Source organism: Dinoponera quadriceps, unplaced genomic scaffold (genome assembly GCF_001313825.1).
Source record: "Dinoponera quadriceps isolate SergipeBrazil2010 unplaced genomic scaffold, ASM131382v1 scaffold2600, whole genome shotgun sequence".
Classification (NCBI taxonomy): Eukaryota; Metazoa; Arthropoda; class Insecta; order Hymenoptera; family Formicidae; genus Dinoponera; species Dinoponera quadriceps.
Window position 1 is genome coordinate 54,942 of NW_014556795.1, and position 16,615 is coordinate 71,556.

At 39.3% G+C, this 16,615-nt stretch overlaps 1 protein-coding gene across 4 annotated transcripts in view; it reads left to right on the plus strand.

Annotated features, from left to right (window-relative positions):
- Window positions 1–16,615, plus strand: part of LOC106748163 (thrombospondin type-1 domain-containing protein 4-like) — a 51,008-nt gene that overhangs the window by 32,723 nt on the left and 1,670 nt on the right. For 3 of the 4 annotated variants that reach the window (XM_014626410.1, XM_014626409.1, XM_014626411.1), the window contains exons 4-18: window positions 1,386–1,537; window positions 3,921–4,017; window positions 5,923–6,025; window positions 6,701–6,876; window positions 7,841–8,045; window positions 8,644–8,810; window positions 9,145–9,250; window positions 9,340–9,400; window positions 11,626–11,828; window positions 13,077–13,209; window positions 13,530–13,782; window positions 14,776–14,955; window positions 15,235–15,393; window positions 16,201–16,377; window positions 16,455–16,614. In XM_014626410.1, the coding sequence (XP_014481896.1) occupies window positions 1,386–1,537; window positions 3,921–4,017; window positions 5,923–6,025; window positions 6,701–6,876; window positions 7,841–8,045; window positions 8,644–8,810; window positions 9,145–9,250; window positions 9,340–9,400; window positions 11,626–11,828; window positions 13,077–13,209; window positions 13,530–13,782; window positions 14,776–14,955; window positions 15,235–15,393; window positions 16,201–16,377; window positions 16,455–16,614 (2,332 nt within the window). The remainder of the gene's footprint in view (window positions 1–1,385; window positions 1,538–3,920; window positions 4,018–5,922; window positions 6,026–6,700; window positions 6,877–7,840; window positions 8,046–8,643; window positions 8,811–9,144; window positions 9,251–9,339; window positions 9,401–11,625; window positions 11,829–13,076; window positions 13,210–13,529; window positions 13,783–14,775; window positions 14,956–15,234; window positions 15,394–16,200; window positions 16,378–16,454; window position 16,615) is intronic. The other variant, XM_014626412.1, reaches the window with a different exon arrangement.

The window sequence follows — 16,615 nt, forward strand, 5'->3', positions numbered from 1 at the left end:
TTATTATAATATATTAGTACGGTTGTTTTCCTCGAAGAAAATTAAAAAATAACACGAATTCATAATTACAGCGAATGATACATTTAGGCTATTTAAATGATGATCATTTTCGAAATTGATGTTTACCAAGGAAAAGAAGAGAGATTAACGGGTCTTTTAAGAAGCACGGATTTTCTAGCTTTGTTAATATTATCAATTGTATTAATGTCTGCGAGAGCTTAGCCGTGTATTGACGCAAGGATAATTCCCCGGCTCATATACGCGGAGAATAAATCCTTACCAAGCAAAGTCCTTCAATTCCCGATTAATATAATCGAGATGCATTTTCTATTTACTAGTCCCAGGATTCTTTTTTAGCAGACATATTAATATTTGATGACACTGGAAAATTTGTGTTGCAAGAGGTTTGTTGATCTTTTTTTCTTCCTATAGTTATTTCGGCCTCAATATTATTATAATATTATTATATATAAATTTTCTCCTAGTTTTAACCTAAAATGTACTAGCAGCAATATGCACGTAAGGTTATCATTACTGACACTGTAGCAACACTTATTAGAAAAATGATAATAACTTTCCCTTATGCAATTATAGCTACAAATAGACAAAATTGTTCTCTCAGTGTAACTTCGACGTCCTTTCGAAAATTTTCCGCCGACAAATATTGAATCAACACTTGGTAAATCTTCATCGGCTCGTTTGGAATAGAAGAAGCGATGTAGTAACCGTCAACGCTAGCGTGGATGGAATAAAAGTCGCGTTTAAGAGGCCGTTAAAGATGGAAGGAACGTTACTTGTCACTCAAGGTAGACCGGCGAAATTTGTATTCCGGAATAAAGATCGAAAATATGTGACTCGATTAATTAGACGCGATCGAAGGGAGGAGGAGATATTCGCGTGAGGATCCTTTCTCCCGCAGAACGATATCCCCTCGGCGAACTTCCGGCAGAAGTTAATACAACGGACAGCTCGCTGAGATAGATCGGACGCCGTAAATCCAGCGCGTAGGTACCGCGATCGATCTCTCGTTTAATTAATCACGACAAGGGAGCCGGCGAAACGCACCGAAATGCCGAGGTCTAATTGGAATCTCGTTCGCGATATTAATTACCGAACAAACAGTTTGTGCTCTATGATGCCGGCGTGTGATTAACCGGAGTAGAAATACCGGACACGGTATCGGGGGCCCATCATTTAATTACCACCTAGGTACCTTTTTCCCTCCCCTGAAAACTATCGTCGCTCTTCGGGCCGCCTCTTACGTTCGCGATACAGAAGAGACGATATAGATAAGCCCGGCGATGCGTCGAAAGCTAGTTGTCGGGATGTGCGCAAGAATCTCATGGAAGAAGAAGTGTTCTGAGAGCGACGATTGATCTTTTCAGGTGTATCACATGTACCAGGAAAGAACGCAATTCGGGATTGGGCGTGACAATAGAGCAAGGGGCGCTTGGGGCACGTGGAGCTCGTGGAGCGAGTGTTCTCGATCCTGCGGCACCGGTATCCAATCCCAATCTAGGGAATGCGTTCCTCTACGGTGAGTGCGTCAAATTCAATTAACTTCATCGCCGTATTATTATCTCCGATTCTACGCACCATCTATCCGGTATTTATAATAGCGTTGTTATTTAATCGAGTCATGCGGACAGCAAATTCAATTTATTTTCCAATAACACTTTGAATGCTGACAAAATCGATGGTAACAAGCGCAACGCATCTCCTTCATACTCGCATTTTCGACATTTTTCCGAATCGCACTCAAAACGAGTGAAATGATTTTTATTTGAAGTGAAAACGCCGCACTGAAAAAAAGAAGGAAAATAAATGCTACATTCAAATAATAATTTGCTTGATCCATGTGAAATGATTATTCGGATGATTACTACAAGCTCTCGTGATGTCTCGTGCTTATAATGTGTTTTTGTACGGGAGAAAAAGAAAGAGTGTGTGTGAGCGTGTTAGAGGAGTCATGTACTAATAGTTACGAAATATTTTATAAGAATGGAATTGAATAATACTTACTAATTATCTAACAATAATCACGAAATATTTGATAACAGATGTTAAATATTTGGCAGCTATTTTATTCAGTTGATTCAACTCGGAATAAAAGTCGTTCATACCGCAGGCCAACTAAATACTTGGTAATTAATACCAAATTTCGCAACAGTTATTCCGACAAAATCTAACTAATTTAGTAAGTAGCAGCAGCAGTCAGGGTACAAAGCCGGAAGAGCTCATTAAGCGGGAGAGTCGAGCGCCACGTGCGTCCGAATGTCTTCGATCTCTCTGAAGCTCACCTTTGTCCTCGCGAGATCATCGGGCTACGATCTTTCGTGGGAGGTCACGTCGGTAATCCTCAGGCTCGATCGCGAGAATGCAAAGCACCTTGCGATAATGCGCGGTCGTTCCTAACAATAATCACACGTCTCGCGGTACCGTTAGAGTCTCGCGCAATTTGGATCGTAAGTCGTTGCATTTCGCAGCGGAACTTTGGACCGCGCGAGCGTATACGAGCTGTCTGTCGGCCAATCGATCGATCAGCAACGAGTTTCTACTCATCCGCGCGACATACTGGGTGCTGTGGATTCGAATCTTGCGCAACTTTAACATCGACGAATGCTTCTTTTATTCCCCCCTCTGCGGAATTTATGTTACGTTCTCGTGAACGCGAGAATCAAAAGCATTCGAGTAAATATCGTTTGTATATTTATTTGTCAAACAATGTTTGTTTATACTGAAAAAAGATTTGGTAATAATTATCAAGATTACTTTCGACTAAATTGTCTGGTTACTGCAGCCAAATCATTTAATACCACAGTAAATGTAATACCACATATGGTATTAAATAGTAACAAGTACAACATATGGTATTAAATAATAGTAAAAAGTACAACATATGGTATTAAATAATTTCGTTACGATAACCAAACAATTTAATTCGAATTATTCAGCCAAATCTTTCAATGCTCGCGCGTTGTTTGTTTGTTACTGAAACACATGAGAAGAAAATATTCTGTCGGCATAGCAAATTTCTTTTACGTACTCTTCTAGTTACATGGTTACCACGTGGATAGCAAGTAGATTTGATACACGGACAAAATGATTTTATTTTTTTTCTAACAAAACGTTGGTATAACCAAATTATTTTGCTGTAACTAAGAAACTCGCCAAGAAATTTGCTGCGAAATATTTTTCCCCGTTTACCCCATCGAACGGGTTCCGTGAGAATCCATCTCTGAGAGAGTCTCACCGATGAAGCTTCGTGACTGCGCTTGTTAAAACTGGAGTGACGTAAGTTGATTAATTTGTAATAAACTCGCGTTGCTATGGAAAGACAAAGTCTTGAAGTTCCGCACACCCTGTATGGTCTGCTCGGGCGGCTATAAAGCAGCGTGCAAATTACGGATCAGTAGCGTAAGAAGATTATACACCGGCAGGCGAGCTTCTCTCGGGGGCAGAAACGTGTTGTTATCGCCGCTGACATTTACACCTTCGTAACGCTACCGCGAGCCGTTACGTGACTCGCGGTAGCAATACGAATCTCGCGACGAGTTTCTCTCAATGTGCGGATTACCTGATTGAATTCGGTTAACCTCCCTAACGACTTACTATACGTGAAAAATGAACGAGTCGAATTCATTTCATGCTTCGGATAATCAGATACGGCAATATACTCGCATTACGCAGCGTCATTTACGCAAACAAATTGCGACGTAATTATATCCTCCGAATCAAAAACGGACATCGGTCGGATTTGAGCGCGCTGCTCTTCCGTTTTCCAAAGCACAAAACTCTACACGGAGATAAATAATTGGTTGGCAAAGTTTATACGTTTTATCGCGCGCATTGTTTGATTCTTTTCGCGCTTATGTGTCGCAAAAATTGCTGCTCGAGTTAATGCGAACGATTCGTTCCAGGAGACTTTTGAGGAGGCGAAGCATTATCTCGGAAAACGACACGAGCAGACCCACTTGCATCGGCACGTACAGGCGCTACCACACGTGCAATACTCAGGTAAACCGACGATGTGCTTTGTTGATTGTTAAAAAGAAAAGGGAGTCGCACGGAAAAAAAACAATTCCGTCGGTGTAACTGAACTTTTCAGGCGAAAAGTTGTACGCTCAGAAAAATGACAGCAGCTAAATCTCATCAGCTGGTTTGAACTTTCCCGTTATTGTTGATTATTAGAGATAATATGCATTTGGTACAATTTTATTAGCTGAAATTATTAGCATGGTTCAATTTCACGCAAAATCAGCTTCTGTGAAGAAAAGCGACAAATTTCTAGACGAGAATATATAATTTTAGTGAAAAGTAACTTTGCCACTGAAACCACATCGTTGTATATTTGTTGCGGCAAAATTTACCTGGTATAAACAAATTTGATTATGTCAACTAAATTTGATCGCTGTCGAATAACGACGTAGCAACAATAGTTTCATTACAACAATAAAATAATTTTTTCTCACAGAGATTTCTCGTCAGCGAGTTTTCATCTTACCCCTGCTGCTCCGTGAATTCTTCTTTTCCGCGCGGGAATCGTTTCCCCAAGCCGGAAAGTGGTCTCGTTCCGACAAATAGCCGCGGCTCGTCCGTCACATAAAATCCACGTTCACGCATGTCGCTACATCCTCGTGCACATAAATCAACGGATGCGTCTATATCTACGTCGGGCGCGCACATTCCTTTAGGATTTTCCTCTCGACGGCGCGTCACGAACAAATCATCGCGCGGGCCAATTAAGGATGCGCACGATTTATATCCTTGGTGCGCGCACGTGGCGTTGTTTAAAATTCATAAGAATAATCACCACCTGCGAAACTAAAGACCCTCGTGTAATGGATGGCTTCGCTCGTCGGCGAGAAGGGCTCGCTGGTGTTAATTAGCTCTCGTTGGTAGTAAAGATCGCGATAAGATCTGTTTACTTGTCGATGGGCTCTGATCATGTTTTCGTCAACTCTTCATTCGCGCCGAGATAAAACAAAACATTGTTTGTCGATAATGTTATGATACTGATATCAATATTTTTCTTTCAATCTTTCTATCAACATTTTCTTTCGATATTTATATTTATGTTAGTACTGCTTGGTTTCAATATCTTTTCGATGTTATTTTTTTTAATTTTTTCACCGAGTCGATCTTCAAGATATCATGTATTTTTGCTCTATGAAAATTAACAAAGTAATATGCGTTTGAAACCTATATTTTTTCATGATTTTTGTTACGTTAATTTTACGGTTGTTCATTGAAATAAAAGGAAAGCGTCCGGACATTTTTACAAATATGCGATTACGAATGTCATTTTGTGCATACAGAGTAACTAATGATATTTTTTTATTAGATATCTGTTTCAATATTAGTATCAATATTTTCATGGTATCGCAATAACCCTCGAGTCGAGAGCAGAGCATTTTTTTTTATTCATTTATCGAGCGACAATTTGTTAAATTGAATGATCTGGAATTAAAATGAGCTCGGCACGGGATTGATCGAAAGATGCGCGGCTTCGTTATTAGCCGGGAAAAAGCGGCGATTTCCGCGGGAATATTTATCTCCGCGCGCGCCCGGGACTACATTTCCGGGCTGCATTCGTGATTCGTAAACATGCCCGGGCAAAGTAACCACCGTTTCGTTCACCGGCAATTAATAGTCTACCCGGAAATTGCAACGCGGCCGCGCACGTAGCACCACACGTGCCGGCATTCGCATGTTTGCGCGAATATGCGGACTTCCTCTCGGCGGATCGGAATGCGAATTTGTTCTTTTCTGTTTTGCTCCGAGTCGCAAATAATGTTGCCTTTACCCACGCGCTCTGGGAAACGCGTAAAAAGCGATCGATCGCGGTTTTTTCGAAGGACCGCCGTCTCTTCCGCCGATCAACCCTGCAATTACCACGAGTTTAATTAATCCATTGTGCAGGAATGTCCAAACTTCCCGGAAGACCTGCGGGCGGAACAGTGCGCCAAATACAACGGAAGGAATTATATGGGCCGCAGCTATGTCTGGGTGCCCTTCGTAGACGGTGAGTGAATGCTGGAGGAAAACCTTTCCAACTGTGTTAGCTCTGAAAAATGTACGAGAAGACGCGGGAAGAATTTTTCTCCAAAATAAGAATTCAGGCTTTTTAAATATTCGATCGACAAAAGTTATGTATTTTTGCTGATTTTCTCTTATGATGTTATCCTTTCTCGCTGAACTAGCTGGGCTGGCTTGCACTAGTTCTCTTCTCCTCCTTCTTCCAAGTCTTAATATGTCTATGATCATATTCGGCCAATTTCACGTAAATTTTACTTGAACAGAATTTTAGAATCTAAGGCTTAGCTTCAAACATGTATGATGTTGGAAATTAAGAAATTATCATCAATAATAACGACCTTTCTCGACATTTTTGCTAAGATAAAAGTTACTTTTTCTAATACGAAGAATTTCCCCCGTGCACATTCCGGGAATTTTAGGGTACTCAGTATATTTACTATATAATCTGTCTTTTTTTTTTTAATCTGCAAGTGTTAGCACTAGTTCGGTGAAAAAGGAGCAATCTATTGATACGATACAAGGTTGTATGATCGTTCCGACATTGTGTTTCTCCGTCCGAAGTGTATCATCATCTTGGTGATTGAACACACCGATGCTAGGATGACACCCAGGTACGGTAAGCTAACTTCCGCGTGGCCTAATCGCGACTACTGTTCCCCAGCGCCGAACTCATGCGCGCTCAATTGCCGTGCAGTCGGCGAGCGTTTTTACGCAACGCTTGAACCGGCAGTAATGGACGGCACGCCCTGCGACGCTCCGAATCTTCGCGGACGCGGTGTCGGGATTTCGATGGAACGCAACGGCGAGCGGTGGCTCTGCATCGCCGGACAATGCAAGGTATGAATAGCGCGCGCAAGAGAGAGAGAGAGTAATACGCGCCCGCGAGAGTAACGATGCCGGAAATTAACGGTCGATATTGGCGATACGATCGGCGAGATCGTTATTGACCCGTGCACGCTTTCGGCCCTTTCGTTCCTGCCGGGGTTCATTGCACGCCCGACACATTGGTTATCAACAAGCAGCTCTCTCTCCGATTTTGTGTATCTGAGATATCGTACGCACGGGAAAAACAATTCCGTCGGCTGAGAATTTTCCGCAGTCCGGAGATCGGACGAAAACTCGGTTGTAGGAACAGAAGAAAGATTCCTTGCTACTCAATCAGTCGTCTCAACCGATGCAGCTGAATGTTCGCGGCCCTGTTGAAAAAAACCAGGTGGGAATTCATATAAGAAATCCATATGGAATCTTATGGTTACGGCGAACCTCTTAAGTAATGATCCATGTAAATTCCTATATGTATTTTCATACACCATGTGGATTCCTATGTTAATTTTTAATACCCTGTAATATCCTATATTGAGAAATTCCTTAGATTTCCATGGAAATGTCCCACCTGGAAATTTTCATCAGCGAGTAATTAAAGTATCATTTCTCGTCACTGAGTTCTTTTCCCGTGTAATACTCTATACTAATGAAAAGTCGTTCGTTTGTCGCTCTTCTTTTCAAACGAAATTTCACTCCAAGAAATTTCGAAAATATAATATAGCAGAAAAGAACGAATTCTCAGTTGAATTTTTCTCGACGGAAATTTCGAGATCATTAATTTCAAAAGAGAAGCCAATGTATTAGATGTTCGTTAAGAAGTGCTGAAAGAGTGTTAAGAAAATGAAATTAGGAAAAGAATCGAAAAAGATAGTCGATACGAATACTTACTCGAGAGTCTTTGGAGAAAATCGCAGTGAGAGAGAACAATGAACAATCCTGAACAAATGAAACGGAAACTCACGTGTTCGCCGTTCAGTTTGTAGGGTGTGATGGGGTGGTGGGTTCCGATGTGACCATGGACGCCTGCGGCGTGTGCGGCGGCCAGGGCAAGGGGTGCCGGTTGTTAGAAGGCATCTTCATGGAACCGATTCTGCCCAAGGGTCATCAGCAAGTGACCACGATTCCGAAGGGCGCAATGTCGCTCAACATTTCCGAGCTACGGTTCAGCAGTAATTTTCTAGGTAGCGTCGACAATTTTGCCGAAATTGAATAATTTTCTTGCATGATGAATTAATGCGTCTCGTTCATTAGTCTCGCCGAAACGTGGATAACGTTCGTTTCGATTAAAAAATGAAATGAAAGTGAAATCACGCGAATACTCCTGAGTCGAAATTTTGGGCTTTATATGAAATCTTTAACTCTACAACACAGCAGATGCTGAGAGATAGCGAAAAAAGATTTCAATTCTAATGATATCATTTGTTCCAACTTTGGTCTCGATGATGTCTTAAATTTCCGCTCAAAAATATATTTTTAATAATATCGTCATTATAGATAAGATTATATGTATTTTTGCCCGGTATGAAAATACAAATCTGAAATTAATATTAACTTTTGTCCACGTCAAATTAAAGGTCCAAATGAGAAGTTAATAAATGTCAGTATCGTCAAAGTAAGTCTTTCCTAGTCTATAGGACATCTAAATATCCTAATGAGCGTCAAAACCGGCGAATTTCGACTCGGGATTTGGCGGGAAGCAGGGACGAGAATAACCAAGTGGCGTTTCCTTTTTTTGCTCGCAACGGAGTGGTGGTTAACAAACGATCGATCTACTCGCAGCGTTGAGAGACAGTAACGGCAGTTACATCCTAAACGGACCGTGGTCTTACAGTCCCAGTGGTACTTATAAAGCGGCTGGTACGACATTAACATACCAGAGGGGCGATAGGAACCGCATGGAGTGCATCTTGGCAACCGGGCCGTTGAACGAGTCTTTGCATTTAGAGGTGCATTTACGTTGTTCGCTTTTTATTAGCCGATCAGATAATTTCATTTGCAAAAGTTCATTCCGTTTTTTAATTGTATACGTAACATTTATTTTTAAATCAATCAATTTTAAATATGCGCCATTTTGATTGATGACTTGCCATCTCTCTGGTAACTGCATTATCTCCCGTAGAAATTCTAAGATTTCTGAACGAAGAAACGAATTTTTGCATCGATCCAATACAATAAATCTTTTCGTTTTGATCCTCCTGTCCGCTTTATCTTTATCGTCAATTTTCACACTTTCATTGAAATTTCATCCAATTTTCGCGTAATAATTGCACGTTATCGTAGATCTTATCGTTGGACATGAATCCAGGCGTTCTCTATAAGTTCATGATGCCTATAAGGGAAGTGCCGGACGGCAAAGCGATTATTGCACCGCCGCTGCTCGTTGCGGGTAATTGTTTTATCGTCCTATCAATTACGTGCGATTAAATATCGTTGTTTACAGTCCGTGAAGTCGTAACGTTTCATTCTTCTCTGTAGGATCAAACGATCGGGGCAATGAAATACCAAGTTTGGATACTCACGTGACTGTACCCATTACGTAAGTACGCATGCACTCTCGTCGAATCTCTGACTTTCACCAAATTCAGGTTAAACTAATCGGCGAATAATAATAAAAATTATTATTCCAATTTCCAATCCTATAACTCGTCGCTTAATACTGATCAGAAAGTTAACAATTTCTATCTGCGTTAGCAAGATAGAGAGCAGGTAATATTGAATTGAAAGCAATTTTCAACCGTCGATTAGATTAATCAGAGTTTGATGAAAGTTATTTTACAGTCTACTTGAGTCGAAATTTTGCCCTTGTGTTAAACCTTTATTTCTGCAACACAGTAAAAACTAAGATAGCAAAATAGTTTTAATTTTAGTAATATTATTTATTTATTTATTGTTAATGGGAAATAATCCGTCCAACACATTAGTGTGAAAAGGGAAGTGAGAGAACGAAATAAGAAAAAATAAACAGGTACGCAAATTATCGGCGAAAAGTTGATATAAAATAAAGTGTAATTTGAATATATATATAAGTAAGAAAAATAAGAAAATAAAAACGCGCAAAATATAGAAAATACAATAAATCATCGAATATGGTAGTAATCACGATGACGCAGAGCGCTTAAATAGAGCGCTTAAATTTGATGAAAATTTGGCTAAATTAGGTAAAATGTGTCTCTACTATAATGAAATTTCCGTTTCTGCAAAATGGGTGGTTCAAGGTTCAACATTAAAATTAATGATCTGCTGTTTTTAGTTGAACTCGCTGCACTAGTTCAAGAAATTTACATACATATTAACCAGTTAACTGTTTTTGACGAGTATACTCGTCATGAAAAAAGTACAAAATTTTGTGTTATGACGAGTATATTCGTCATGAGTAATAAATAGTGGCAATTTGCAGTTTAAATTGCAATTTTAGTGAAAACTCAAATATATTCGTAAATTTCAAGATGTTTGAAATATTTTGAGGCCAAGTCGAAATAAAAGGAACAAATAAAAATTTTGTTACGGCTCGTGTGCGGGATTCGAGTTGTCATCCAAATTGAGTTGTGGACTACCTACCTGCTAACTGACAACAATATGGTAGAAATAGAGAAACGGAAGATACGAACAAAGAAACCTGAAGTAGTTATTGACTATAATAAGGAAATGGGTGGAGTGGACATGAATGATGGCGTAATGATTGCATATTCATCAGCAAGAAAGAGACTTAAAAAATATTATAAAAAAATTTTTCTTCATTTTTTAGATATTGTTTGCTTAAATTCCTTTATATTATATAAAAATAATAGAGGAAAATTGACGCGAGTAAATTTCTTATTGGAATGCATTGAACAAACAATTACATCATATCCAATTCAAAGTGTAACACCAACAGTAAGTCGACGAGCTAATTCTGACTCTACCCGTCTAATCGGGAAACATTTCCCGGATTATGTACCCTCAACTTCAAAAGCTAATCCTACACGAAGATGTGCATATTGTTTTAAAAATAATATTCGGAAAGAATCGCGATATTGGTGTTCAACTTGCGAAGTTCCATTACGCATTGTACCATGCTTTGCTCAATACCATTCTCTTACAGCAAATTAAAGTAAGAAATTAATTTTTCATGTTTTTCTTTTCGTTCATATGCAAAATATTTATATTAATTTAAGTAAATAAATAAATGTGAGTATTGAAATAAAAAAATAAAAGTCATTTCATTACAACCTAATTTCATATTACGCATACTCTGTGTTTGACGAGTATACTCGTCATTGTTAAATTTTTGCGACGCAATTTAGATACGCATTTTCCAAAGAGGTCGAAACAGTTAACTGATTAAAGCGTATGAAGCGTACGTACGAGGTTCTCAGTATGCGCAGATTTCTTCCCATTAAAGAAAAAACGTTAAATCAATTTTTTGGAACATTGTGATTTTATGGGAATTTTACAAACATTTTGACATGATATTTTATAAATATGTTTAAATTGTTACTTGATAATATAATATTCCTAAATATTAAAATCATAGTGTAGAAATATTATTTTTAGCATCGAAATTTCGACTCGGGTAATCCCACGTAATTTCGGACGATTCTTTGGGCTTGATTTTTGAATCGTCACGATGTATCATCGCGCGATGTATCTCGGGCTTTTCACGCGGCTCGGATTCCGCCGATGGACTTCCTCCTTTGTGCGACACGGGAATCTATGCGTCCGAGGCTGGAGTCGAGCCCCGCGATTTGTCTTCGTTCATACGGCTCGCTCGCTGCCTTCCAGATCGGATCGGCGGAACGATTTATCTTGGACGCGTCGCGATCCTGTGCGCACGCAGGACGTCGGACGGAAGGAAGAGATGAAGCATCCGCCGACTACAGTGATGGCGGGCGATCAGCCAAAGTCAAAGGCGAGAAAGAAGAAGAAGAGGAAGTTCGCCTGGAAAATAGTCGAGTTCGCTCGCTGCTCGAAGGAATGCGGGGGAGGTGAGTCGATAATTAATCGCGCGTCATGCGATACCGGAATTGGAAACATTTTCACCGGCGATCGTGCTATTTCGTATACCTCGCCGATGAATATCTCTGATAACTTGGAGCAATATTGTCCTGGGAAAGGTGATTTGCTCCTTTCGAGTACAATATCGTATTTTCAGTAGCTAGAACGTCTGAACGATCAAAAAGGTGGACTGAAAATGTTGAATTTTGATATATTTATTTTGTGAATGTTTTTACTACGCGATATATACATATATGATGTTTAGGTATATAAGGTCAAATTGGGCGTGCACAAACAAATGCTGCTAATACAAAAAAAAAGAAGTTATTTGGAGCCCGCCGTAAGAAGTCGATTAAACGGACAATTAGACAAAAAGCGGCCCGGGTAATTAAAGGTCATTACAGAAACGACTTCGTCTAGATCTGACCGAGGCGTTGCGTGGGAAGTGACCCGGGGTACGTTCGTTTCGGGACAATTATATCGAATGTTTTAGCGTGACGGTCGAAAGCTTGATTATGAAAGATATTCAATCTTTTTTTCTCTCACAAGACTACCATCTCAAAATAAAGTCAAAAGAAGCGATTTTCAAAACATTCCCTTTCCTCCGCGAAAGCTTCAATGATCAAATTCTTCTTTAATTGTTGTATAATGGAAATTGGAGTAAATTGTTGTAAATGGAAATTAAAGCTAAGTTTTGATTTGAATTGTTATATTAACACTACAAAATTGAACGGTTTTGAATCAGAGTACAATTTTTATACTGACCGGTGTAATTAAAGATTTATCAACTATAAAATCTGAATTTTTTGTTCGCGCCAGTTTGAGTAGGGTAAACGGAATTGAGTAATCAGAGGCAAGGAAATTAGGTGCAACACGGATGATCCGCGGGCTTTCGAGAGCGGAAATCGTCATTGATGTACGCTTCGTGCGCCTTCACTCATTCACTTCCTCGGCATCTGGATGTTGCACGCGACAGCATCCGATATCCAATGCTGTGACTTCCTAATTTAGATTGACGCGATACGGGCGGATAGCCTGACGGGAAAAGAACGAAACGGTCGATCATAATTCAAGATAGCGAAAATACTGAAGCACCCACGGTTTCTGCATCCACCACGATCATCATTGTTGCGAATCACGCTTAAATAGCGCCGTCTCATCGATAAGTTTATCTGTAAATTGTTCGAAGATGAAACGCTACGTATCGGTTATACGACCCAATGCATTCTCGCTTGCAGGCGTGCAGACGCAGATCCTCAAGTGCGTCCGTGAGAGCAATCAGACGATAGTCAGTGATAAACGCTGTCGCAACGTGGAAAGACCGAACCTTCCTCCCCCGTCGCGATGTAACGATCATCCTTGTGCCGCCAGGTATGTTTTTTTTTTTTCATCGAAGAAGAAGGATTTTTACATTCTTCGAGCATATTTTCTTCCGAGCAAAGCTTGTTTTTCAGTTTATCAAGAAAAATATTAAATTTACGTTCTCCGATCACATTCTTGCCGAGGAAAGCTCGACTTCCAGTTCATATATATATATAAGAATATGAATCTTGAATTGATACTATTTTTTTTGTCTGTGTGACTAAGTGAACACGTGATAATCCCGAAACACATATATTGCATTTATATAGTTTATGTAGTTTACGACTCATGCGGGCAAGTTTGATTCAAAGAACCGGAAATGTTGTTAGGTGGCGAGCCGAACCGTGGAGCGAATGCTCAGTCACCTGCGGGGTCGGTACTAAGACACGAAAGCTGGAATGTGTCCAAGAGATGAGCACGGGGCTGATAATGCGCGTGGCAGCCAGCACGTGTGTCCAACCGCCGGATCTGAGGACTACGGAAGCTTGCAATCCGTCGGCGTGTCCTAACACAGGTCCAGAATTGAGGCATATGCATTCGCAGCACGATGCGTCCAGGTGGAACGTGGGTGCTTGGGGACCGGTGAGTCATTCGTTCATTAAATGCCTTCATTGTCAAATGGCTATTTTTAGCGCTTTAAGAGAAGCAGAAAAACGACCATAAACATAGTCCTGTAAATAGTCCTGGAACTTCAATTTTCGATGTTCGCCTCGGTTGATGCAAAATTCGTTCCGTCTCTGATTGATTGTATTTTAAAACAAATAAATGTTATACATTTTATATATTTTGATTAAAAAACGGGATGAACTTTTACATCAACCCGATATTTATCATGCATTAAAGTATTCTAAGAGTGGTTCACTTTTTTTTCACTCGAGCCGTCTAAAAAAAAATTCGATCTTAAGAAATCATGTTCAATAACTAATTTCTTGAAGAACAACAGATTCAAAGAAAATAAAAAGTAATAGTGAGGAAATGTTCACAAAATGAAGAACCGTGATTTAATTTTTTAACTGTTTTTATCCGATTGAGAGAAAGACAATGAGCACACCTGATTGTAGTGAAATTACATGGTAAAGTTGTTTGTCCACGATTTATCAACGTTTTTTCATCCATAATTCTTGTTTGTCCACCAAGCTACGCCACGAGTTGTTAATAAGCGAGCCCCAAAAAATAGGCAATGACTATCATAAGCATGTCTGATTATGCTTACTTTAAATTGAGCATTATTGAATATTATTTTGTAAGAAATCGATTAACTAGTCGATTTTTAACGGAATAATTCATAATTTAAATAAAAAAAAAGAAAATAGGAAGTAAAAAGCAAGGTAATTTCAATGTTATCTTTATTTCTAGAAATAACGTTTTCATTCATTTTTTGCTTACTTTTTAAAAACTGACTCACTATTTTCTTATCTTTTGAAGAATGAAACTCACTATTTTTGACAACTGAACTGCTTCCATGTATCCCTGTGTATCAGAACGAGATTAAAAGTTCTCTCGTTGTTTCGTGGTCAAAATAATTTCGATTCAGGTAACTTTTTTCCGTATTTGTCATGTAATTATGCTCTTCAGTGTTCGAGCACGTGCGGCCGTGGAATTCGAAATCGAACAGTCACTTGCATAACGTCCGGAGAATCTTGCTCGTTGGCCAACAAGCCTGAATCCCAAAAACCGTGTGAGATAGCAGCTTGTAACACGGCGATGGAGATGGGACATCACGCGCCTTGGTTATACTCGGAATGGTCTTCTAAGGTATAAACTGTACACGCGTGAGCACATGTCGAATATTGTATTAATCAATGCAGTAGATATCGCGTGCAAACGAGCATATCCAGAGGAAAATGATTATACATGAATTTTGTCTCCATATAATTATATATGTTAGATGGAGATAAAATTCATATATAAATCACATATAATTTTATATGGTCAAATATATATAAATATTTGTTTTTTATATGATCAAATATATATATAAATATTTGTTGCCGGATATTGGAATATGCGACAGATCGTTCATTACTGCCATAGTGCTCCGTGGAATGTGGAAACGGTGTGAGAATTAGACGAGTGGCGTGCGCCGACGGCAGCGAATTATTTTGCAACCCCAAAGAACGGCCAGACATGGAGACCCACTGTTTCGGGACGAGCTGCGACAGAGCCAAGTGGTTCACCGGCCCGTGGACTTCCGTTAGTAGCACGATGACCGAAAAAATCTCAGTTGCTGCAGCTGAGATAGGGACGAAAACTCGAGAAATGAAAACAAGAAATGATAACTCTGTTACCGCGACTGAAAACATTCGTGTGAAAACATTTGGAACTCAGTCGAGAGCAATTGACTGAATAGAATCTTTCTACGACTGAGTTTTCGTCTGGTGCCTATAAGCGACGAAAAATTCAGCTAACGGAATTGTTTCCGCGCATAAATATTACGCTTGTTGTTCCATGGCAATGCTAAAGCGATCGCCATGGATTACATGAATCTTTGCACGAATTTGGCTTAAAATAAAAATTGCAAATATTTCTAGTTGTATACTGAGAGGAAAAATATCTAAGAAAATATATTCGGTGGATACTAATAACATATTTACTTATACTAACATACATATTTTTACACGAAGAAAAATTTCTTGTCCGAATGAAAGATAGAATAGACATTTTTGTAAATCTGTAGATTTTTATGAAAGCAAAATTATTTATTCTATATATACTAAAATAAAAATTGAAAATATTTCTAGTTGTATACTGAGAGGAAAAATATCTAAGAAAATATATTCGGTGGATACTAATAATATATTTACTTATACTAACATACATATTTTTGAATATATATATATATATATATATATATATATATATATTCAAATATATATATATTCAATAAATAAATTATTTATTGAAGTAAATATGTTATTAATACCTATCGAATAAATATTTTTCTCTTAGTACATGACATTGTAGTTTATGCGATATTGATTCTTCGTATTTTTCTCTTAGTGTTCGGTCTCATGCGGTGTTGGCGCGCAACATCGAGATACCGCTTGTATATCTAGGACGAATGACGAATTCGTCGCGCTGCCCGCAAAAAACTGCGGCGATCCCAAGCCAGCGAGCGAGCAAGTCTGCCGAATGCCCGCGTGTTCACCGGAATGGTTCACCTCGGAATGGTCAACGGTAAAATGAATCGGAAATAAATGACGTTTAGAGAAATTCCTCTCCAAGAACAAAACGTTATTACGTTTCATTTTCAGTGTTCCGCGACGTGCGGCTTCGGGATGCAAACACGACTCGTACGATGTATAATTGAGGGTGTCAGCAGCACCAGTTGTTCGGAAATCAACAAACCAATCGCGGAGCAACGATGTAACACGGAGCCGTGCAAGAAATCAGTAGAGAACAAACCGCCGAAAAG